The sequence below is a fragment of the Sciurus carolinensis genome, chromosome 16, assembly GCF_902686445.1.
Source record: "Sciurus carolinensis chromosome 16, mSciCar1.2, whole genome shotgun sequence".
Lineage (NCBI taxonomy): Eukaryota > Metazoa > Chordata > Mammalia > Rodentia > Sciuridae > Sciurus > Sciurus carolinensis.
In genome coordinates, this window is record NC_062228.1 from 68,529,242 (window position 1) to 68,549,910 (window position 20,669).

Here is a 20,669-nt window from a genome sequence, read left to right on the forward strand (position 1 = left end):
GTTAAGAATACTTGATGTTATATTTGACAGTTACCATTTTAGCTCTATAAACCAATCAGATGTCTCTAACAAACACATCCATGATCAATCCCCTATATGTTAAATCTAATTTAGTTATTTTTAAATTATCAGTGTATTGGGGCATATCAGTCATTTCTTTCCTGTTGAAGAAAAACCTAGAAACAATGGATATTAGACATTTTATAAAATTAACAATTTTTTTGACCACCTGGAAACAAAACTGTGTTAGTAACTTGAAAGCCGCATTTTTGAGTAAGGAGGGGAGAGCCGAATGCTGCGGCTGGAAGCTGGTGAGGCAAAGCGACGATGTTCCGGATGGAGGGCCTCCCGCCGAAGCTGGACCCGGAGGAGATGAAGCAGAACATGCGTGAGGACGTGATCTCTTCCATATGGAACTTCCTCATCTACGTGGCCCTGTTGCAAGTCACTCCATTTATCTTAAAGAAATTGGACAGCATATGAAGATTGGACATCACGTACATATGCATGATACAAAGAACCTGGTTACAGTTTCTCTCCTCCTTCCTGCAAATGAATGGGCCCCGAATGGCATAAGAGACTCTTTCATTGAATGGACATAAAAATTCTACTTGTTAAAAACAAGTCGGGCTATGGTAACTGACCTTCACAGCTAAAATATACAACTATTTGGAAAGTATGAAAAGACATCTTGTAATTATAGTGTGCCCTTATGCTTATGATACTTGGCCTCTGTGAATGTTGGTATGATTGTAAATAGTGTCAGACTCCATTTTATTAATTATAAGGGGATTATGTTTGAAATGGCACTGTCTTGTCAGTCATTTCTGTTTACATTTTTACTTCTGTCCAGAGTGTATTTGCGAAGAATCCCTTACAATTATGTTTATGAAGTCAGCACCCACAATGACATTTTATCACAGAAGTATTAGTCTGTATTTTTAATAAACATAGCAATTAAGAAAATTTAAAAAAAAAGAAAGCCGCATTTTTGTTTACCCAATTTAAAAACCTTTTAAATCATGTAAATCAAAAGCATTTAGATCCATTTTTTTATTTTAATTTTTGAGCTCACATGTCAATTTGGTACCAAATATATGTAGACATGATAATACACCAGTGTACATATACATAAAATAAACAGATGGACAAAGACCTTGTAGTCATTTTTTAAAACCCATTACATTGAGAGTTAACCCTTGTAAACTGGCCTATGAATGAAACAAAGCATTAAGAAAACTTTATAGTTGGAAAAAATAGGTCTGATCAAAAATTAACATAGGCACACCAGATCAAAATGATGAACTCAAAAAAAACTAGAATTTTAAGTCTTTTTGGCCTGATGTGGTCCCGCTCATCAGAGATAAAAAGAACTAAGAGAACATAGACAAGGTTGTGCCCTATCCCTCCCTGAAGGAGATTCCTGAGGAGACAGCAAGGGAGCTGCTTCCACTGGTCTCCTGGGAGAGCCCCTCAGGGTGGGGTCTTGTTCTACCCGGTTTTCCTGGTCTCTTGGATGGCAGCCATCAAAATGTTAGCCTGGCACTTTGGTTGACCAACTGCAATAGTTGGAAGTTTCTATTGGCAGCAGTTTACATTTTAATGTAAGCTTTAGTGAACATGGTTAAAAACCTTTCTTAACCTTTTATTTTTTTCCAAATTTGACTATAAAACATTTGATCAGGATGTCCAGGCTGCCCAAAGACAATTTGGTGGTCCCCCGAGGAGGCCATCTGACCTCGAAAGCTGGCCACTCTCTCTCACAGAATTGAGGGACAGAAAAGATGTCACAGCGGGTCCTGTGGACTCGGCCCTTCTCTGGAATTCTTAGAAATTGGTCAATATGCGTTGAAGGGTGTGTAGGACCAACACGAGGGAGACCGACCCATGTCCACACTCAAGGCAACAAAAAACAGAAAAAGACAAACACAGAACAGGTAAGACGCCAAAGACAATTGTAAGTGCCCACTCCTGATTCCTGCCCAGAGGGCCTGGGCAACGTCTTGCCAGTCCCAGACTCGGGAAGTAATGCTGCGTCCAGCCTTCCTCAGAGTCCCCAGATGCGGGTCCACCAGAAACAGACTGATTGGTCCCGGGGGGGCAGAAACAGGTGACTCTCTTGAAGAATTTAGTCCAGTCCTGGGACAGGGTTCCACACACCATGCAGCCTGGGGCTGAGGAACGTCTCTCAGAGACCTTCCCCTAGGAGCACCGCTGTGGCCTCTCCCCTCCGCAGGAGTTCCCAGGTCAGGGGTGGGCAGTGGTTGGCCACCAGGCAGCGAGGATCTTGCTGGGGCCTCCAAATGTTATGGGGTCAACTTAAGAACAGACCGATCACCACTGAGAAGTCCAAATTTGAGAGTCTTTGTTAAGCCGGCCAGCTGACTGTCTCACAAGATGCCCCCCAAAATGGCTATCAGGAGAACAGCCCTGACCACAAGGTTTTAGAGGTTCTTACACCAAAAACCACATCAATCATAAGTGTCTGTTGCTGTGATTCAACATTACAAACTAATATCATGAGATCATCAGCAGAGGGGGAAGTGGGTCAAAATGACCCTTACCTAGGTACAAACTAAAGAATGGTTGCTAACATCCACACAATCACTGTTCACATGGAACATTGTTTAGGAGAAATAGGAATCAAGAGAGCAATTTTTCTTTTCAAAGGAATTGTCATTCTGTATTGTTAAACATGTCACACTAAGTAACTGATGATGGGCACAGAGGCGGGTGTTCCCATGGGAGAAGCTTATTTCCTACATAACATGGAGTCTCAGAGCAACATGGAGTCTGTTTAGTCATTTCCCTTAGAGTCTGGCCTTTAACTTTCTCATGGAGCCAGTCCTGTCAACCCATCACAGGTGAGTCCCCCACCTTCCATGGCCTAGTGAGGTGGACGGTGTTACTTACCCTTGCTGGGTCCCAGGCATCCTCTTCAAAACAGGAAACGGAAACAAGTGGCATAGAGAGGCACTCAGATTTAGTACCTACAGCACTTAGGTCAAGCCTGCCCATGGTAGGTACCGACCACCGTCTCTGAAGACAGACAACACCAAGTACATTCCTGAGAAACAGCCACTCCCACACATACTGGCACCAGCTTCCCCAACCCTGCCCTGCCTACTGTAGATTGGTTGCCAGGGGCAGCCCTAAGTGCCCAGAAAGGGTAGCCAGGATAGTGACTGTTAAATGATACCAATTCTCTCTACCCAGCCTGATGCTGAAAAGGAAGCAGACCCCTGCCTCCAGAAGGGGAGGGAAGCGCTTAGTGAATTTGGATCCCCCTGGGAGCAGGAGTGGACATTCCCTCTGGGTCAGTAGCCAGGCAGGAGTCACAGTTGCTCATGGGAGATGCCCACAGGAGAACTCCCCAGAGACCACCTCAACCTGGTGCAGCTGCTCAATGGGCCTGCCTTTCTTATACCGATCAATAGGGGCTGAGCCCGGGGTGCTCTACCACTGAGCCACACCCCAGCCCTTTTTATTTTATATTTTGAGATGGGGCCCAAGTAAATAGCTCAGGGCCTCACTAAGTTGCTGAGGCTGGCTTTGAAGCTGTGATCCTCCTGCCTCCGCCTCCTGAGCTGCTGGGATTCCAGATGTGCTCCACCATTCCCAGCAGATGATATATTTATTTCAAACTCCATAATCCATGCACCTGACCCCATTTCAAGGAAAACCACTGACAGTGTTTGTTGCCAGTGATAAGATGTCGGGGTTTCTGAGACCCCCAGCCTTAGGCATGGTCAAGATGGCGCCTGACGCTGAGCCAAAAGCGGCCAGCTATATAGTAAACAACCAGCGAATTCCAATGATTGGCTAGTTAACGATGTGACTAGAGCATGCCCCCCTCGTGTACCCATCCTATGCTTGCAGCTGTCCGCGTTTATCTCGTGTACTCTCCCCTGATTGGTTGAAGTGTATATAAGCCTGGTGGGTGGGAGAGTAGGGAGAAGCTGAGGAAGAGGCAGAAGCGGCGGGGGCTGAAGAAGAGGGAGAAGCGGAAGAAGCGGCGAAGGCGGAGGTTGAAGCCAAGCTGGAAGCTGGGAGTACGCGGGAGCTGGAAGAAGCTGGGAGAAGGGAAGCTGGGAGTGCGCAGAAGCTAGGAGTAAGAGAAGCGTAGGAGAGGGACTGTGCACAATAAACTTCCAAAGCTTCAGACATTTGTCGTGTCTCTCTCTGCGGCCAGAGGGGACGCGATAATAAGACTTGAACTTTTCCCTCAGAAATTAGAATTTTGGAAAATTTACATTCACCACCATGAACGTGACAATTCCCCGATACTTAAAGACTTTTTAGTTAGAAAATTTTCTTAGAAAGCAATCATGAATGTTAGATCCACTTGAAGTGCAAGAAAGACCAAGGGGCTTCACTGAATTTAGGGAGCTGGAGCTGGAGTAGGGTGGGCATCTGGGTCTCTGTGAAGGACTGCACTGTGTGAATGAGCCAAAATCGCCCGAGTTTGGCTCTTCCCATGCAGGTTGATACTTTAGCTCAAAAGCCAGCATCAAAGTGCAGCTTTACACATTGCACTGTTTCACACATAGCCCAATGGAGCAGGTTCTTATCCACGTATGGCTTGCATGCTTTGTGCAAACCCTTAGAAACTCACCCAACTCTTGCTGCCCCTTGATAAGCCATGCCCTGTGGTTGTAAGACTCCTATTGCTGCTGACTCTTGGGGCTCTCAGACCCAGAGACTGCTTGCCCTGTTGCTAAAAAATCTCCTCTCAGATCCCCTAGGCTCCTGGGAGTTCCCTTGTCCTCCTCTCTGGAGGACGGCTCCCTGGATTCTCAAGCTCGTTGGTGTGCTCTGAGCATCCCCTGGTCGTATCATTTTCCTTGATCGGCACCGAAACCCCGGGATAACTCCAGGATGAATAGAACAGTGGCTCTCAGATGAGAGAGTTACTAACCCCGAGTTACTCTATTTTATACAGAGTGGTTTGCTTTGAGCACCTCCATTCTGTGTACAAGCGCCAAGGTAGAATGCGTACCTTGTTTGTACAAGTGAACAACCACAATCTGCCAGGCATAAACATAGGCATTAACTGATAAATTAAACTAATAAAAATAACCACCTGTGAACTTAATCAGAAGCACATGGATCACAGGAGAATCAAATTCATGTCAGACAAACCAGACCCATGAGCTTACTGAATGCACCAGACCACCAAATGAAGCAGCCCCCACATTTGAGGCCCATTAAAGGAAGACTGGACACAGCAGTACACTGACCTGAGTCACCTGGTCACTCATCACAGGCCTTACCCAGGAAAGTCACCACAGAGATGAACTGCAGAATCTCCCCCTCAGAATTTCCCCAGGCTCCAGCAGAGCCCAGTTTCCCCTGCCCATGATGGCCAAGCTGACACTCGAAACGCAGTGCACCTGGACCCTGGCCTAGAGTAGGGTCCTGGGCTGTGCAGCAGCTCTGAGCCCTGACACCAGTTCCTGGGCTGATTTGTAATCTAACCAACTGCAGTGGCCCTTTGCACATGTACCTGCTGAGGGATCCCGGGACTCGGTGCCCAGGCAGCGCCACCGGCGAGAAGATGGAGGTGATACCGAAAGCTCAGCCCCTGCCCCGGTTGCTGATCTGACGAGAACGAGGCTTTGAGAACAAGGAGCTTCATTGCTTCCTAACAAAGGAGAAAGGCCAGGGACTCAGCTCCAGCACAGGGCTGCCATTCTCTGCCAGCGGATCAGGGCGCTTTCAAGGGGATAGGGGGCTGTTTTCCAGAAAGTGTTAGTAGATACAATTAATGTTCAACTCTGTCCTTAGAGAGTTTTTCCCAATCCCGGGCCGGAGTTTCTCTGCTTAGTGGGCAGTAAGCGGAAGGACTGGTAACCGGCGGAGTCAACCAACCTCTTTCCTCCGCTGTTGGGGAGCAGAGGAGCGAGAAAAGGAAAGGAAAAACAGTTTAAAAATAAGCCTCCAGTGTTCCAACAGCAAGGGTTATGATCAAATCATAAAGGGACCCCGTTACACGAAAGGGACCTAATACAGACGCGATCGGGTACGACCTGGCGTGTGGAAGGGCCCGTCCAACCCAGGCCTGCGTTGGCACCGAAGCCGCGGCCTACCGGCCGCTCGCGGGGAAGCCCCGCTGGGCTCCAGGGATACAATTGGGCTGAATCAGCCAGGTCGGTCCCGCCGCCGCCACCTGTCCTCTCTGGAGCCGCGACCTGCCGGCGAGAGCTCCGGCGCGGCCAGGGCGCACCCGGGCTGCGCCACGCATTCCCGAGCCCTGGGAGAGGAGGGGCAGCCTACCGGTGCAGCGAGCAAGGTGCCCCGGGTGTCCAGGTGCTCGCGGCCACCGAGGCGAGCTGGAGACCCGCCGCAGGTAGGCGAGGTCTTGCCCAGCGGGCGCAGGTGGGACGCGGGAGGGATGACGGTGGGATTCGAGTGGAACCGGTGGGACGCGTGTGGGATCCGGGTGGGCGCACAGGCTGAGGGCGCACCCGGTGCAGTCCTGGAAGACGCGGCGCCGCAGACGTGAAGCGGTGAAGAGACTTCCCGCTGTTTTGTAATATAGAGTGTGATAGTCCCCTGATAAACAGCGGTGAACTCGGTTTTATGCCTAGAGACTCCGGATGGGAACGGGGGGCACACGGGCGTGGACGCAGACTTCACTCCGGATGGGAACGAGGGACGCACGGGCGTGGACGCAGGCTTCACTCCGGATGGGAACGAGGAGCGCACGGGCGTGGACGCAGGCTTCACTCCGGATGGGAACGGGGGGCGGCCCACGGGCGTGGACGCAGGCTTCACTCCGGATGGGAACGGGGTGCGCACGGGCGTGGACGCAGGCTTCACTCTGGATGGGCACGGGGGGCGCACGGGCGTGGACGCAGTCTTCACACGCCGTGGTCGCACACACTTCACAGCGGAGATGCTTCCGGGCAGGGAGTAACTGCCCTGGTCGGTGTCTCGGGCGGCTTCCGCCTCGCCCCTTCCGTGCTCGCAGGGATCGCCGTCTAACCGACGATGCTCCAGGCTGAGCGCCTTTGAGGAGCGAGCGGTCGTGCGTGCGCTTCCCGCCAGCGCCGGGCTGCACGCGCGTCGGCTTCTGACACTTGAGTGGTGCGTCGCACGGAGCCCGGGGCTCCCCGGACACCTGTTGCGGCCCCTCGGGCAACGAGCGCGGCCGGGGTGAGCCTCGGACCTCTGCTCGCCCTGGGTCGGCGCCGCGGGACTTCTCTCGCGAGGTCGCGGTTCCGCGCTCCCCGGGGCGCGGCCGGCGCTGCCGCGGGACTACATTCCCCAGCAGCGTTTGCGTCCAGTGGCAGCGCGCTAACCCAATGAGGGTCCAGGAGAGGGGCGCTTCCGGCGGGCGCCTCCCCTGGGGCAGCGCTTCCGGCGCCTTCGAGGCTACCTCTCCGGCGGCCCCCGGGGTGGTTCTGTCAGTCCTGTGTGAGACGCTGGAGCCCGAGCGACGCGCGAGGAGGCGCGGAGGCGGGCCCGCGGGTCGGGGCACCGCGGCCCATGACGCCGGGCGAGGGCGGCGGCGCCCGGTCGCCGCCCGGGTGCCGCGCCGGGAGAGTCCGATGGAGGCGGCCGCGCCGCGGGGCCCGGCCGGGGTGAGCGCCGTGTCCTGGGCCCCGGTCCGGGCGGGCGCGGGCGCGGCGGACGGAGGGCGCGGGGACGCGGGGTCCTCGCCGTCCTGCAGGGCACAGGCTTGGCCTAGACCCGCGCCCGCAGTGGCCGGCCGCGGAGTGGCGCCCGGGGCCGGGGCGCTGGGCGGAGGCGTCCCGAACGGAGGCGCCGCGCGGGCGGGCGTGGAAAGCGGACCCGAGGCTGGTGGGTGGAGGAAGCGCGCGTCCGCCCGCCGCGCCAGGGATGCAGCCCGCCCGAGGCCGCGCGGCGGGGCGGAGGTCGCACCGGGGCCAGCGGTCAGCGGAAGTTAGTGGCCAGGCCCTGGGCGGGGCGGGGAGACCGGGAAGCCCGTGCGGGAGGCGCGCAGCCGAGGTCACGGCCGTCCGCGGCGGCCCCTTCCCCAGGTGGCCACCGCTGCGCCAGACCTTGTGGAACCTGCGCAGGTGAGTGGAGGGTGCCCCAGGCGTGTGCGCCTGACTTCCACCCCGTTTTCTCCGGATTCGGGGTGTCCCGGGACACCACCCGCCTTTTCCCCAGCCCTCGGGCGCACCAGGGCGAGGGTCCCGCATCGGCGTCGGCAGTTACTGGAGGGCTTCCCATTTAGGACCAGCCGAGCCAGGAGATGCGGAAGCCCATCGCAGGCGCAGATCCAGCGCATGGAGCTGTCAAGGCGAATGTGTGCAGGGAACGACGGGCCCCCTTTTCTTTCTGGGGCAACAAACTCGGGGAGGGGGAGGCAGGAGCTTGGCTTGAACGACAGGCTCCGTCTTCGTGGAGACAGTGGGAGCTGGGGTTTAGAGGAGGGAGGTTGTCTTACCCGAGCCTTGGCAGGTTTCCGAATGGAAACCAGAACGAATGGAGGCAGTGACGAATGGGAGCACCAGGAAAGCAGGCACGAGTGGCATCAGGGTCTGGGTCCCCTCAGAGATGAGTAGCCTGGGAGGAGGACAGACGAGGGGCAGATGTGCGGGACATGGCTGGTGGGTCTTCCCGAGTGAGCTGTTCATGATTTCATCAGCCCCCGTCTTGCCAGGGCAGTGTGACCTTTGAAGACGTGGCTGTGTACTTCTCCTGGGAGGAATGGGATCTTCTTGATGAGGCTCAGAGACACCTGTACCTCGATGTGATGCTGGAGAACTTGGCACTCACGTCCTCACTGGGTGAGCCCCTTACACCCCGTCGTGCCCTGGGCTGGACTGCCTTCCTCCATGCCCGCAGGCGCAGCTCCGTCCTTCTCAGATCTGATCCGTGGGCACTGCTGCCTTCCCCAGGTCCCTGGGGAGCTGCTGTGGACTGAGTGCTTGCCTTTTTCCCTCCCCTTATCACCCAACACCTGCTGCCGCAGAGCGTCATGGATCAGTAATCTTTGTAGCTGGCCTGATAGAGCCACCTGGCTTGTCTCCGCCCTGGCTGGTGACTCTCTGGGTCCACGCACGTTTCTCTCCCTTCTCAGACCTGACACCTATCTGTGTCCAGTGTGCCACGAAATAGAGTCATTGAGATCGTCAGTACTTGTGCAGCCTGTTTTTACAGACCCTCCCCCAAGGTGTCATTCATTCACTTATTTGGTGAGATACATGTGACACTCTATTATTCCAACCATTCTGAGGTGCATTTCTAACGGTTAGGTGCACATGGTTATGTAGCTGTCACTGCTCTTCCAAAGGCCTTTTCATCCTGTAAGGTTGAAACTCTCCGTGTGACAATGATTCCCTCCGTCCCTTGGCAAGCACCATCTGCTGCTTTCTGTCGCTGAGAATTTGAGCACTCTAAGTATCTCCATGAGTAGTCATGACAGTATTTTATCTTGTGCGGCTAGCTTATCTCAGCACATTCTGAAACTCCGTCCATGTCATATCAGGTTTCTTCAAGACTGAATAGCATTCCCTGTGTGGAGCGCTGTGTTTTGTTCATCTGTGTTGGTCCACCAGCCTACACTTGGAGTTATTGTGATCATGCTGCTGTGAACACAGCTGTACAAGTACTTTTTGTGTCCCTGCTCTTAATGCTGTGGACACATACCCAGAAGTGGAATTGCTGGAACCTGTAGTAATTCTGTTTTTAATTTTTAAGGCACAGCCATACTGTTTTCATTGCAGCTGACCATTTACATTCCTACCAGTGATGCACACAGGCTCTGGTTCGTCCATGTCCTTGGCAACGCTTATTTTCTGTTATTTTGATAACAGCCATCCAAGTGGTATGAGGTGATACCTCACTGTGGCTGTGATCTGCATTTCCCTGTCAGTTGGTGATCTTGAGCATTTTTTCATGCACCAGTCGGCCACTTGTCTTGACCATTTCTTTATCTTCTTTGGAGAATGTCTATTCAAGCCCTTTGGAACTCTGTATGTTCTTGACATGCCCTGAATCATGCATGTGCTCTGCAGGAGTCTCTCCCTTCTGTGGGTCGTCTTCGAGTGTGTTGACAGTCCCTTTGAAGCAGAATGTTTTGCTTTGGTGAAGTCCAGTTCACTGCTCTCTTACTGCTTATCCTTGGGTTTCATACCCAGTGTCATGAAGCTTCTTCCCTGTTCTTAGAGTTTTAGTTTTAGCTCTTCACATTTAATCTGTGGTACATTTTGTTTTGTTTGTTTGTGCGTGTGTTTGTTTTTGACACAGTGTTTCACAGTGTTGCCCACACTGGTCTTGAACATGTGGGTTCAAGTGATCCTCCTGCCTCAGCCTCCGAACGCAGGGCTACAGGTGTGTGCCGTGCCCAGGTTGGTCCATATTAGTTGATGTTTGTATCTGATGTCAGGTAAAGGTCTGGCTTTATTCTTTCACATGGAGGTATCTGGCTTATCTAGCATCAAGTATTGGAAAGTCTGTTCTTTCACCATCTGTTTGCCTTGACCTTCTTGATAAAAGTTATTGGCCACATATTCAAAAGTTTATTTCTGGACTCTCTCCAGGTTGGTCTATATGTCTGCCTTCCTGCCCCCCCAGTACTGGGGATTGAACCCAGATGTGCTTTACCCTGAACCACATCCCCGGCTCTTTTTATTCTTTGTTTTAAGACAGGGTCTTGCTAAGTTGCTGAGGCTGGCTTCAAACTTGCATCCTCTTGCCTCAGCCTCCCCAGCCACTGGGATGACAGGTGTGTGCCACCGTGCCCAGCTATGTGTCTGTCTTCATGGAAGTGTGATACTATTTTAATTTCTATAGCTTTGTGATAAGTTTTGAATGTGAGTCTTCCAACTTTGATCTTCAAGGTTGGTTTACCTTATTTGATGACCCCAATAATCCACATAAATTTTAGGATTTTTTTTCTGTTTCTGGAAAAAAAGTCATTGGGATTTTGATATTATATTCATTCCATAGATCACTTTGGAGTGGTATAAATATCCTAAGATCAAATTGGCCAATCCATGAATATTCATGTGATTTCTTCCCTTTATTATTATTATTTGTTTTTGTTTTAGCAATATTTGTAAGACATACATGTCATACTTCCTTGGCTAATTCAGCTCCTTAGCATTTTACCATTTTTTTTTAATACTGGGGATTGAACACAGGGATGCTCTACCACTGAGCTACATCCCCAGCCCTTTTTATTTTTTATTTTGAGACAGAGTCCTACTAAGTTTCTGAGGCTGGCCTCAAACTTGGGATCCTCCTGCCCCGGCCTTCTGAGTCATTGGAATTATAGGCATGCACCATTGCACCCAGCTGTTTTATTCTTTTTGATGCCATAATAAGCACAGTTTTTAGTTTCCTTTCCTGCTTGTTTATTATTAGTATATATAAATGCAGCCAATTTTTGTATCCATCTGTTTGCTGAATTTGTTTATTAGCTATAAGTTTTCTTAGTGAAATCTTTAGGGGTCTTACATATGTCATCTGTACACAGAGATGATCTTTCTTTTTCATTCTGATCCTTTTTATTTCTTTCCCTCTTGCCTAACTGCTGTGATTGGAACTTCAGTAATATGGTGAGTAGGAGGAGGAAGCCTTCTCTTCTTGCTTTTAGAGGAAAAGTTCTCAGTCTTTCGCCATCGAGTATAAGTTTAGCTGTGGGTCTTTTGTATGACTTTTATAATGTTAAGGTAGTTTCTTTGTTCCTGGTTTGCTGAGTGTTCTCCTCATCAAAAGAGGTTTCATTTCATCTCATGCTCTTTGTGCATCAATTGAGATGATCTTGTGCTTTTTGACTTTCTTTGAATCATCATTGCATTACAGGAATACATTCTGGTTGGTCATGGTGTGTAATCCTTCTTGAATGGTACAGAATTAAGATATTTGGTGATATTTTACTGATGATTTTTGCATCAACAGTCATCAAGAATATTGGTTAGTCTTTGTCTGAGTTGGAATTGGTAACGCTGGCCTTAAAGAATGTGTTTGGAAGTGTTCACATTTGGGGGGAGAGTTTAAAAAGAGTGTTCTTCATTAAATGGTGGTAGAGTTCACCAGGGAAGCCATCAGGTTCAGAGCTTTTTGTTGGTCAGTTTTTGGTTATTAGGTTAATGTCCTAACTACTTATGGGCCTGTTCAGGTTTCCTGTTTCTTCATTTTTTAGTCTTGGTAGGTTTTGTGTACTTGGGAATTTTCAGTTCATCTGTTTTACTACAACTTTAATGCTATCTTTTTTTTTTTTTTTAGTGCTGGGGATTGAACCCAGGACCTTGTGCTTGTGAGGCCAGCACCCTACCCACTGAGCTGCATCCCCAGGCCAATGCTATTTTTGAAGATTGATAATCCCCTGCTTTCATTTCTGATTTTAGTAATTTGATTCTTTTTTTTTTTTTTTTTTTCTTTATCTAGGTAAAGGTCTGTCAGTTTGGATGACCTTTTGTATAAATTACCTTTTGGTTTCATGATTTTCTCCATTTTATCTCATTTCTCATCTTTATTAATTTCTTTTCCTTTTTTCTTTTTCCTGCTAGCTTCAGCTTTAGTTTGTTGTTTGTCTCTGTTTTGTTTTGTTTTTTGTGGTATTGGGGATTGTTTTTTGTGGTATTGGGGATTTTATTTTGAGACAGGGTCTTGCTAAGTTACCCAGGCTGACCTCAAACTTGCAGTCCTCCTGCCTCAGCCTCCTGAGTTGCTAGGGTTACAGGCGTGTGCCACCACCTGGCTGTGCTTCATTTTGAAGTTCCTCAGGATGTAAAAGTAGGCCCATGAGTAAAGGTCTTCTTCTTTTTTAATATAGGTATTTATATCCTGATTCCCCCTTATTACTATTTTTGTTACATCGCGTAAGTTTGGGTATGTTGTGGTTTTGTTTCCTAATTTCCTTTGAGATTTCTTTGTGTAAGATCTAAGATCATGCTGTTTAATTTCTACATGTTTATAAATGTTCCAGTTTTCTTCCTGTGGTTTCCAATTTTCTCCCACTGTAGTTGGAGAATATTCTTTGTCTGATGTCCTCTGTCTTTGAATCTAGGGACTTAGCTCACCACCTACGCGTTTCATCCTGGGGAGTGCCACAGGAGCACCTGAGAAGCCTGGTCATGGTTTTTTTTACATTTTAAATGGGAATAATTTATTTCTATGAATATGATTTTAATATTGTTCCCTAAGCATTTAGTAATTAAGGCTTTTTCAGATCCAGTTTGCACATATGTGTGTGTGTCCATATATGTACATGATTTTAATATTTCTGTAATTTAGTCTTTAACTTAGGACGCAGTGCCATAACACATGTTGGTAGTGTTTGATAAAGGGTTTTCAGGGCAATTAAGTTTCTTGCAAATATAAATCAAGCTTGCTGCAATTCTACAAGAACTCCACCATGGTCTTTAGGATGAGAAAAATAACTGGTTTTCTTTTTCCATGTGCTCCTGTTTTGACCTCTTTAGTTAGAATGCAGAGCCTTTTTTTTTTTCCTCCCCCAAAATCATCACCACTGCGTTTATATCATCCACCTTGGTGCAGGTGTGACGCAGTCCTCCAGCCTTGTTTTTCTGCAGAAAATGTGCAACTTGGACTGTCATTTCCCACTGAATGGAGCAGTTCCATCTTGGTATTTCCCAGGTTGACAGAAACAACAGATACTCCATTTTGGGAAGAGGAACCACCTCACTTACCTGGGCCCCCAAAATATTCCTACGAACTGCTGTGGCCGTTTCCAAATCTGGCACCACGGTGGCTACGTGCCTGAGTTGACCAGGGCTCCGTAGGACCTGCCACCTATGCGATGACTAGTGCAGAAAGTTCTCACAGCCAGAACTGGAGTCTGGAATCTTGAAAAGAAGTCCTGTAGCTGTCAACATGCAGGCCTGCTTGGGAAGCCCCTGCAGGACCCCGCTGGGCCGCAGAGCCTGGGGGGAGAGTGGCGAAGGGCCATGGTTCATTCTTGTTGAGCAGAGGCCTCACCGTATGGCTGTGAGGTTGCCTTGGGTTAGGTTGCTGTTCACCCCGTTTTCTTTCTTCTCCGGGTGGTCTGCTGTTGGATCTGAGTGTGCATGTTCCCAGCTGTTGTTGTAAAGCTGTCTCTTTCCCTTCAGTTTTGATGGTCTGTCTTTTGCTCAGAGTCTGATCTACTTATGTTTAGCATGGTCACTTACAAGGAGGGACTGGTTTGTCATGTTGCCATTTGTTCCCTATATGCCTCATAGCTTTTTTATTTCTAATTTCCTGCATTAATTCTGTGTTCAGTCGATTCTTATACGAAACTTTAATTCCTTGTCATTTCTTTCATGTACTTCTGTGACTCTTAATGTATGCGTAGTTATCATGGACATTGCATTTATCATCATAGTACAGTATTTGAATTCATACCAGCTTGATTTTTCTGTGTTCTGCTACGTGCTGAATTATTCTGGGCCTTCATTAGCTGCTCACATGTCCTGTCTTCCTTTAACACTTGTATCCTCCTGGTCCCATGCAGTTCCTCACCTGGGGTTAGGGGGAGAACCCTCCATGCTTCACAGGATGTTGGCGACCCCAGTCCTAGCAGGACAGGTTCAGAGAGGGCCTGGCCAAGGGGCAGGGATGGCATCAGGTCACACACAGGTCGTGCTGGGACCTGGCTCTTCGACCTGTGTCTTTGATGTCATTGCCTGTGACAGCTCACTTTTTCCTTCCCTTGTGCATTCTTGACATTTTACCTTCCTTTCCTTTCTACAACTGCTCATTTTTGTTCTGAAATCCAGCCCAGTGCCAGTTCCTGTGTCTCCAGATTCCGTGTTTTTAACTGTTCTCACACTGCCTCCTCAGTGTGCCTTCCAACGTGTTCTGAAGTTACATGTATCCTTTAGCAGAGCCTAAACCAGTTACTGTTCCCGTCCAGTTCTCCTGGGCCTCAAGGTGCCCTTCCCAGCACACGTGTCACCAGCAGGTTTGGTCCTGCTAGGAGCCATGACAAAAGGGATGAGTTGTAGAACAGGCCTCTCCTTAAGTGCTCAGCGGGTAAGACCTGCTCCATTCTGTGACCTTGGGGCCCAGGAGTGCATAGCAGCTGCCTCTTCGGCCTGAGAACAGCTGCACGGGCTGGTTCTTTGCTTGTTGGGTGCACATTTGTGATTGTGGTGCCCCGTCCTAATCCAGGCAGCATGCCCTTCACCGGTGCTCCTCTGGTGTCTGCTTTCAGGCGGTCTGCGTGGAGTAGAGCGTGAGGCGGTACCTTCTGAACCCAGCGTTTCTGTAGGATTGCCAGGTGTCATGACTCTCAGAGAAGACTTGTTGTCCCAGAACGCCTGCCCCTGTGAAATGTGCGGCCTGGTGTTGAGCAACACGCTGCAGCTGGCGCAGCACCACAGAACACACCACAGGCAGAAGCCAGGCACACGTGGAAGGCAGTTCCACTTCACTGCAGATCTTCTAGAGCATCAGAGGCAGCACATTAAAGAGGCGTCCTTTGGAGGTGACGTGGACAGATCCTCATTTATAAAGAGCTGCATGACCCATGAGTCAGGGAAGCCTTTTACTTGCAAGGAGGTTGGGAAGGGCTTTCTGCCCAGCACGGGATTTCCCCGTCACCAGGCCACTCGCACAGGGGAGAAGCCAAACACCAGTGACAGGTGTGGGGCGACCTTTCACGGTGGAAAACGTCACCACCCCTGGGGAGACTGCAAGAAAGCCGCTGGCCACACAGACGCACTCGTTCAGGACCAGAGGGGCCTCAGGAGGGAAGGACTTTTTGAGTGCAGTAAGTGTGGGAAAGCCTGCACACGCAGATGTAACCTGGTCCAGCACCAGAAGGTCCACAGTGAAGACCGGCCCTTCCAGTGCAGTGCCTGCGGGAAGCTCTTCGCCTACTGCTCCAGCTTCACCATCCACCAGCGCGTGCACACTGGAGAGCGGCCGTACGAGTGCGGGCAGTGCGGGAAGGCCTTCAGCCAGGTCTACAGCCTCAACAGCCACAGGAAGGTCCACACTGGAGAGCGGCCGCACGAGTGTGGGGAGTGTGGAAAGTTCTTCAGCCAAAGGTCCAACCTTATTCAACACCAGCGCGTGCACACTGGAGAGCGGCCGTATGAGTGCCGCGAGTGTGGCAAGGCCTTCAGCCAGAACTTCAGCCTCATTTACCACCAGAGGGTCCACACTGGAGAGCGGCCGCACGAGTGCGGGGAGTGCGGGAAGGCCTTCAGCCGCAGCTCCAGCCTCATCCACCACCGGAGACTTCACACTGGCGAGAGGCCCTATGAGTGCAGGGAGTGTGGGAAATCCTTTAAGCAAAGCTCCAGCTTCAGTTCACATCGGAAAGTCCACACTGGGGAAAGGCCTTATGTATGCGAGGAATGTGGGAAATCCTTCAGCCATAGCTCCAACCTTAAGAACCATCAGAGGGTCCACACTGGAGAGAGGCCTATTGAGTGCCGCGAATGTGGGAAATCCTTCAGCTGCAAGTCCAACCTCATTAAACACCTGAGGGTTCACACTGGAGAGAGGCCTTACGAATGCAGCGAGTGTGGGAAAGCCTTCAGCCAAAGTTCCAGCCTCATTCAACACCAGAGGATCCACACTGGAAAAAGGCCTTATCAGTGCACTGAGTGTGGGAAATCCTTTGGCTGCAAATCTGTCCTCATTCAACACCAGCGAGTTCACACTGGAGAAGGGTCTTAGCTGAAAAGGGAGTATGCACTTTTCCTTTAGTGGAGTCACTGGGGAGACCACCTGTGAGCTACCTACCCAGCTTGAAGCCCAGCATCTGAAGATGCGTGGTGGGGAGCTTCCCGTAAGCTCAGGTACGTGGAAGCTCCGAGGAGCTGCGTTACACTTCCTTGGCTCCACAACTGTGCAGTTTATGTCTCCGAAAGCCTCAGAAGCCATGGCACCTCCACTTGCCAAGTCCAGCTGCACCAGTCACCATGCCAGCATGTTCAGGGAAGCTGATTGTGCTCTCCCTTTGCTGGGGGTACAAGTGGTCAGCCCACATTCCCTTCTCCCTGACAAGCTGGGGCATGAACCTAACCCATTTTGCACCAGGGATCCTGATAAGAGTGGACTCTTTGAGGAACACATTTCTTGTGACACTATCAGGTTTTTTTCCAGCCTCTAGGACACTAGCCTGGGAACTACCTGCCTCACTTGGTTTGGTTTGAGGAATGTTATTTGTTTTCTAAGCCACCTGTGATCTTGGGATTCTATTCACAGTGTGAGATGGCTTGAAAATGAAATTGGTCTCTGCCAGCATTAAACAGCTATGGTGTGGGGTGGGCAGGGGGTGGCATACCCTCAAGCCTCAGAGTCAGGGTGTAATGAAAGAGGACCACTCCCTTCCTAGCTTTGGCCTTATATGAATTATCACCCGGGCCCCCGAGGCAGAGCTCCAGGGTGTATGGCTCTAACTCCTGGAGCATGTGACACGGTTTTCCGTGGGCTTGGACACCCTGAGGCAGGAAGTCCCACCACTCCCAGTGCTTCTGGGAACAGCATGAACGGTTGCACCACAGAGCAGTCTGCACTCTAGGTGCAGCACAGGAGTCGAAGACCTGGTCCCCACCGTTCTGTAGGCTCGTGCTGCTGTCATCACAGGGCCAGGGGGAACGTGGCTGGGACAGAAACCCTGGGCCGATGGGAAGTAGAGGAGGTCGCAGCAAACCAGAGGACACTGGCTCCTTGGACGTGTTCCAGTGCTGGTGTGGGGTTGAGGCGTGCAGAGATGCTCCGGGTCCCCGGGTCCCAGGGCTGTGTGTCCACCACTCCAGCAGCCTTTCCGGAGTGTTCACCTAAAGGCCGTTGCTTTATAGGCCAGGAGAACCGGCACAGAGGGAGGGAGATCCCGTGCTCCAACATGGTGGCTTCGTGACCAACCGTCTAGAAGTGGTCACTAATGTTTTCTGCCATTGAGGCAAGATTGTCCCCCCCAAGGTCATCACAAAAGAGACAGAGTTAACACAGGGTTACCAGACCTCACCGTAAACCACTAGACTGCCGCTGCGGTCGTTCCGTGAGCATGCTGGTCACTCTGATCTACCTCATGCCCTCTGCTAGCCCAGCTCCTGCCCCTGGCCTTCAGGTGGCCTTTGCTTTGCCTCCCCTGATGTCTTAGGTGTATTGTCAGGACTTCACATGACTTGATTCACAAAATGTTTCCTAGTTCCATTCGTAATTATTTTGAGATTCTTCCTTGATAGGTGAGCTGTTCATTTTTATTGCTGAGTAGTATGTTCCCTGAGTATACGCCATCCGTCCACTCCTAGGTCATTCTGGGTTCTGGCTAATGCAAGTAGAGCTGCTGTGAGCCTGTACAATACGCAACGTATTCATGTTGGCTTCTTTTGTGTCAGTGACTCAGATGAAGTGCTGAGACACAGGCTGTGAGCCCGGGTGGCCGTAGGCTTTGCCTAGACCCCGGGTCTGCGGGGATTCCATTCTTCCACATCCTTGCGGGTGTTTGCTGTGGTCCTTCAGGATCTGCCCCATCAGCAAGTGTGGAGTTCGAGCTGCGTTTCCCTGCGCATTTGTGATGTTGACATTGTTTCGTGTGTTTGCGACCTGTTTTCTTTGGTGGAATCCTGTTCATATCTTTTGCCTGTTTTCTTTGTTAAGAAAGAAAGAACATGAACAGTTATGAACTGTGTCTGTTGCCCTTTTCATTAACAAGCAGCTGATTTTTTCCCACCACTTTTTTCCTGCCATTAGCAATGAATGACCACCTACACCACACACTTTCAAATCTGAATTATTCAGTGTGTTCTCTGCTATGTTAAGTCTAGACAGCTCCACAGTATTATAAATCAGTATTATAAATCCACGGTTTGAAGTGTTTGCTGGTTTTCTTGGTGTATATTCTCCAATCATAGCCAATTTCAACTGTCAAAATGAAGTCCCTGGACAGGAGCTGGGCGGGTTGCCAGGAACGCGCTCTTCTGCTCCCACCACGGTTCCGGAGGAGCGGCACATAACCTCCAGGACCAGATGAGGGAACAGTGAAGTGATGGAGAAGGGGGGGTCTTAATGCCTGTTTTAAGAAGCGTAAAGTAGTGTCACTGACAAAGCATAAACATTTGAAGTGTTTAGATGTCTTGATAGATGTTTATACCTGAAATTTTAAAAATCCATTGAAAACAAAATGTGTGATATTGGCAGTAATTTGGTTAGGTTGTTTGAAATTCAAGCAGTTCTTGAAAAGAAAATCATGAACTTCAGTCAGGTGGTGCGCGTCTGTCACCCCAGCAACTCTGAAGGCTGAGGCAGAAGGATCACAAGTTCCAGGCCAGTCTCAGCTACTTAGTGAGACCCCGTCTCAAAATAAGAAATAAAAAGAACTGGGGTGGTAGCTCAGTGGTAGAGCACCCCTGGGTTCAATCCCCAGGAAAGGAAGGAAGGAAGTCATAGACTTTAAAGGTCTTTTTCTCACAAAGGATCAGAAAGAATGATCAGATGAGATTAAGATGTTCTGTGTGCTGTTGCACAGGAGGATCTAATTGTATACGCATATCCTAAAAAGCTAGAAAAAAGGATTTTGAATGATTTCATCAAAAAGTGATAGATGATGGCCAGCCGTGGTGCACACCTGTAATCCCAGAAGCTTGGGAGGCTGAGGCAGGGGAATTGCAAGTTCGAAGTCAGCCCCGGGCTGGGGGCTGCGGCTCAGTGGTACAGCGCTTGCCTAGCACATGTGCGGCACTGGGTTTGAGCCTCAGCACTGCATAAAAATAAAGTATTGTGTCCATCAACTGCTACAAAAAAAAAAAAAAAAAAAAAAGCCTCAGCAACTTAGTGAGGCGCTAAGCAACTCAGCAACACCCTGTCTCTAAATAAAATACAAAAAGGGCTGGGATGTGGCTCAGTGGTCAAGTGCCCCTGAGTTCAATCCCTGGTACCAAAAAAAAAAAAAAAAAAAATGATAGAGATGATTGTGTTTAAATTGAGACCACAGTGTTCATGTTTACTGAAATACACAGCAGCCCACAAAGATGTACAGTCTTTCTGTTTTTATGTATCAGGTTAAATGTAAATTAAGCTTTAAAAGAATGCCACTGAAGGAGAAGAGATTTGCCGGCGTCTTATTTTGAGCCAGAGTCCATCATTCTTGAGTCCTGGTGTTTCCTGTTTTGTTCTCCATGACAGAAAAGCCTTAAAGTGACAGTGCACAGTGTGAGACTCCGTGAAGTGCTGAGCACGGCCTACACTTGCACCCTCAGGACGTCTGTAGAGCCCTGTGCCTGGACGGTGGTCACGTGCCCAGGCGCGGCCTCTGTGCACATTCAGGCCACTGGCGGCCACGTTTCAGTTGTCCGTTTCTCACGCTTGGTACATCCTGTGACCCCAGAACACAAGCCCCACAGCATCTGGGCAGGATCAGCCTCCCCCTGCCTGTGGCCGCCTGCGCTGGCTGGGTCTCAGCATGCCCTACCACTCACTGCCTGGCAGAGTAGACCGTGAAGCCTCCTGTGAGTCCCTTCCACCCTGGGTGCGGGCGGGCCGCCTCCTGATCCAATGTCTCCTGAAGCAGCCCCTGGACACGTCCACGCTGGACATTCACTTCCAGAGTGAACTCAAGGTCACAGCATTCAACCCAGACTGCCGAGCAAAGACCTCAGACTCTGCTCTTGTTGACTCTGCCCCTCCTGCTAGGACAGACTGGGGTCCCGCTGCCACTTGGATTGTGCTGCATCAAACAGCCCAGGTTTTGAAACCACCCTCTTGTGGGGTGGAGAGGTGCACATCTG

At 50.2% G+C, this 20,669-nt stretch overlaps 2 protein-coding genes across 8 annotated transcripts; both read left to right on the top strand.

Annotated features, from left to right (window-relative positions):
* Window positions 1–327: 327 nt before the first annotated feature.
* LOC124967585 (mitochondrial import receptor subunit TOM5 homolog) lies at window positions 328–591 on the top strand. The gene has a single exon (XM_047530027.1). The coding sequence runs from the start codon at window positions 328–330 to the stop codon at window positions 481–483; it is 156 nt and encodes a 51-aa protein (XP_047385983.1). The 3' UTR covers window positions 484–591.
* Window positions 592–7,112: 6,521 nt separating this feature from the next.
* LOC124967313 (zinc finger protein 211-like) lies at window positions 7,113–19,595 on the top strand. 7 transcript variants are annotated; one of them, XM_047529473.1, is made up of 3 exons: window positions 7,113–7,586; window positions 8,621–8,762; window positions 15,140–19,595. In XM_047529473.1, the coding sequence occupies exons 1-3, from the start codon at window positions 7,308–7,310 to the stop codon at window positions 16,612–16,614; spliced, it is 1,896 nt and encodes a 631-aa protein (XP_047385429.1). In that variant the 5' UTR covers window positions 7,113–7,307; the 3' UTR covers window positions 16,615–19,595. The 7 variants fall into 7 exon arrangements, with proteins under 7 accessions (XP_047385429.1, XP_047385425.1, XP_047385427.1 ...); XM_047529469.1 differs by having other exon boundaries at window positions 7,293–7,586; window positions 8,636–8,762; XM_047529471.1 differs by having other exon boundaries at window positions 7,373–7,586; window positions 8,641–8,762.
* The last annotated feature ends 1,074 nt before the right edge of the window (window positions 19,596–20,669 follow it).

Bases quoted from the DNA above. Each gene is read 5' to 3' on its own strand.
- LOC124967585 (XM_047530027.1), top strand. From the start codon at position 328: ATGTTCCGGATGGAGGGCCTCCCGCCGAAGCTGGACCCGGAGGAGATG.
- LOC124967313 (XM_047529473.1), top strand. From the start codon at position 7,308: ATGAGGGTCCAGGAGAGGGGCGCTTCCGGCGGGCGCCTCCCCTGGGGC. The intron at 7,587-8,620 runs GTGAGCGCCGTG...TGATTTCATCAG, and splicing joins CGCCGCGGGGCCCGGCCGGG to CCCCCGTCTTGCCAGGGCAG. The intron at 8,763-15,139 runs GTGAGCCCCTTA...GTCTGCTTTCAG, and splicing joins GGCACTCACGTCCTCACTGG to GCGGTCTGCGTGGAGTAGAG.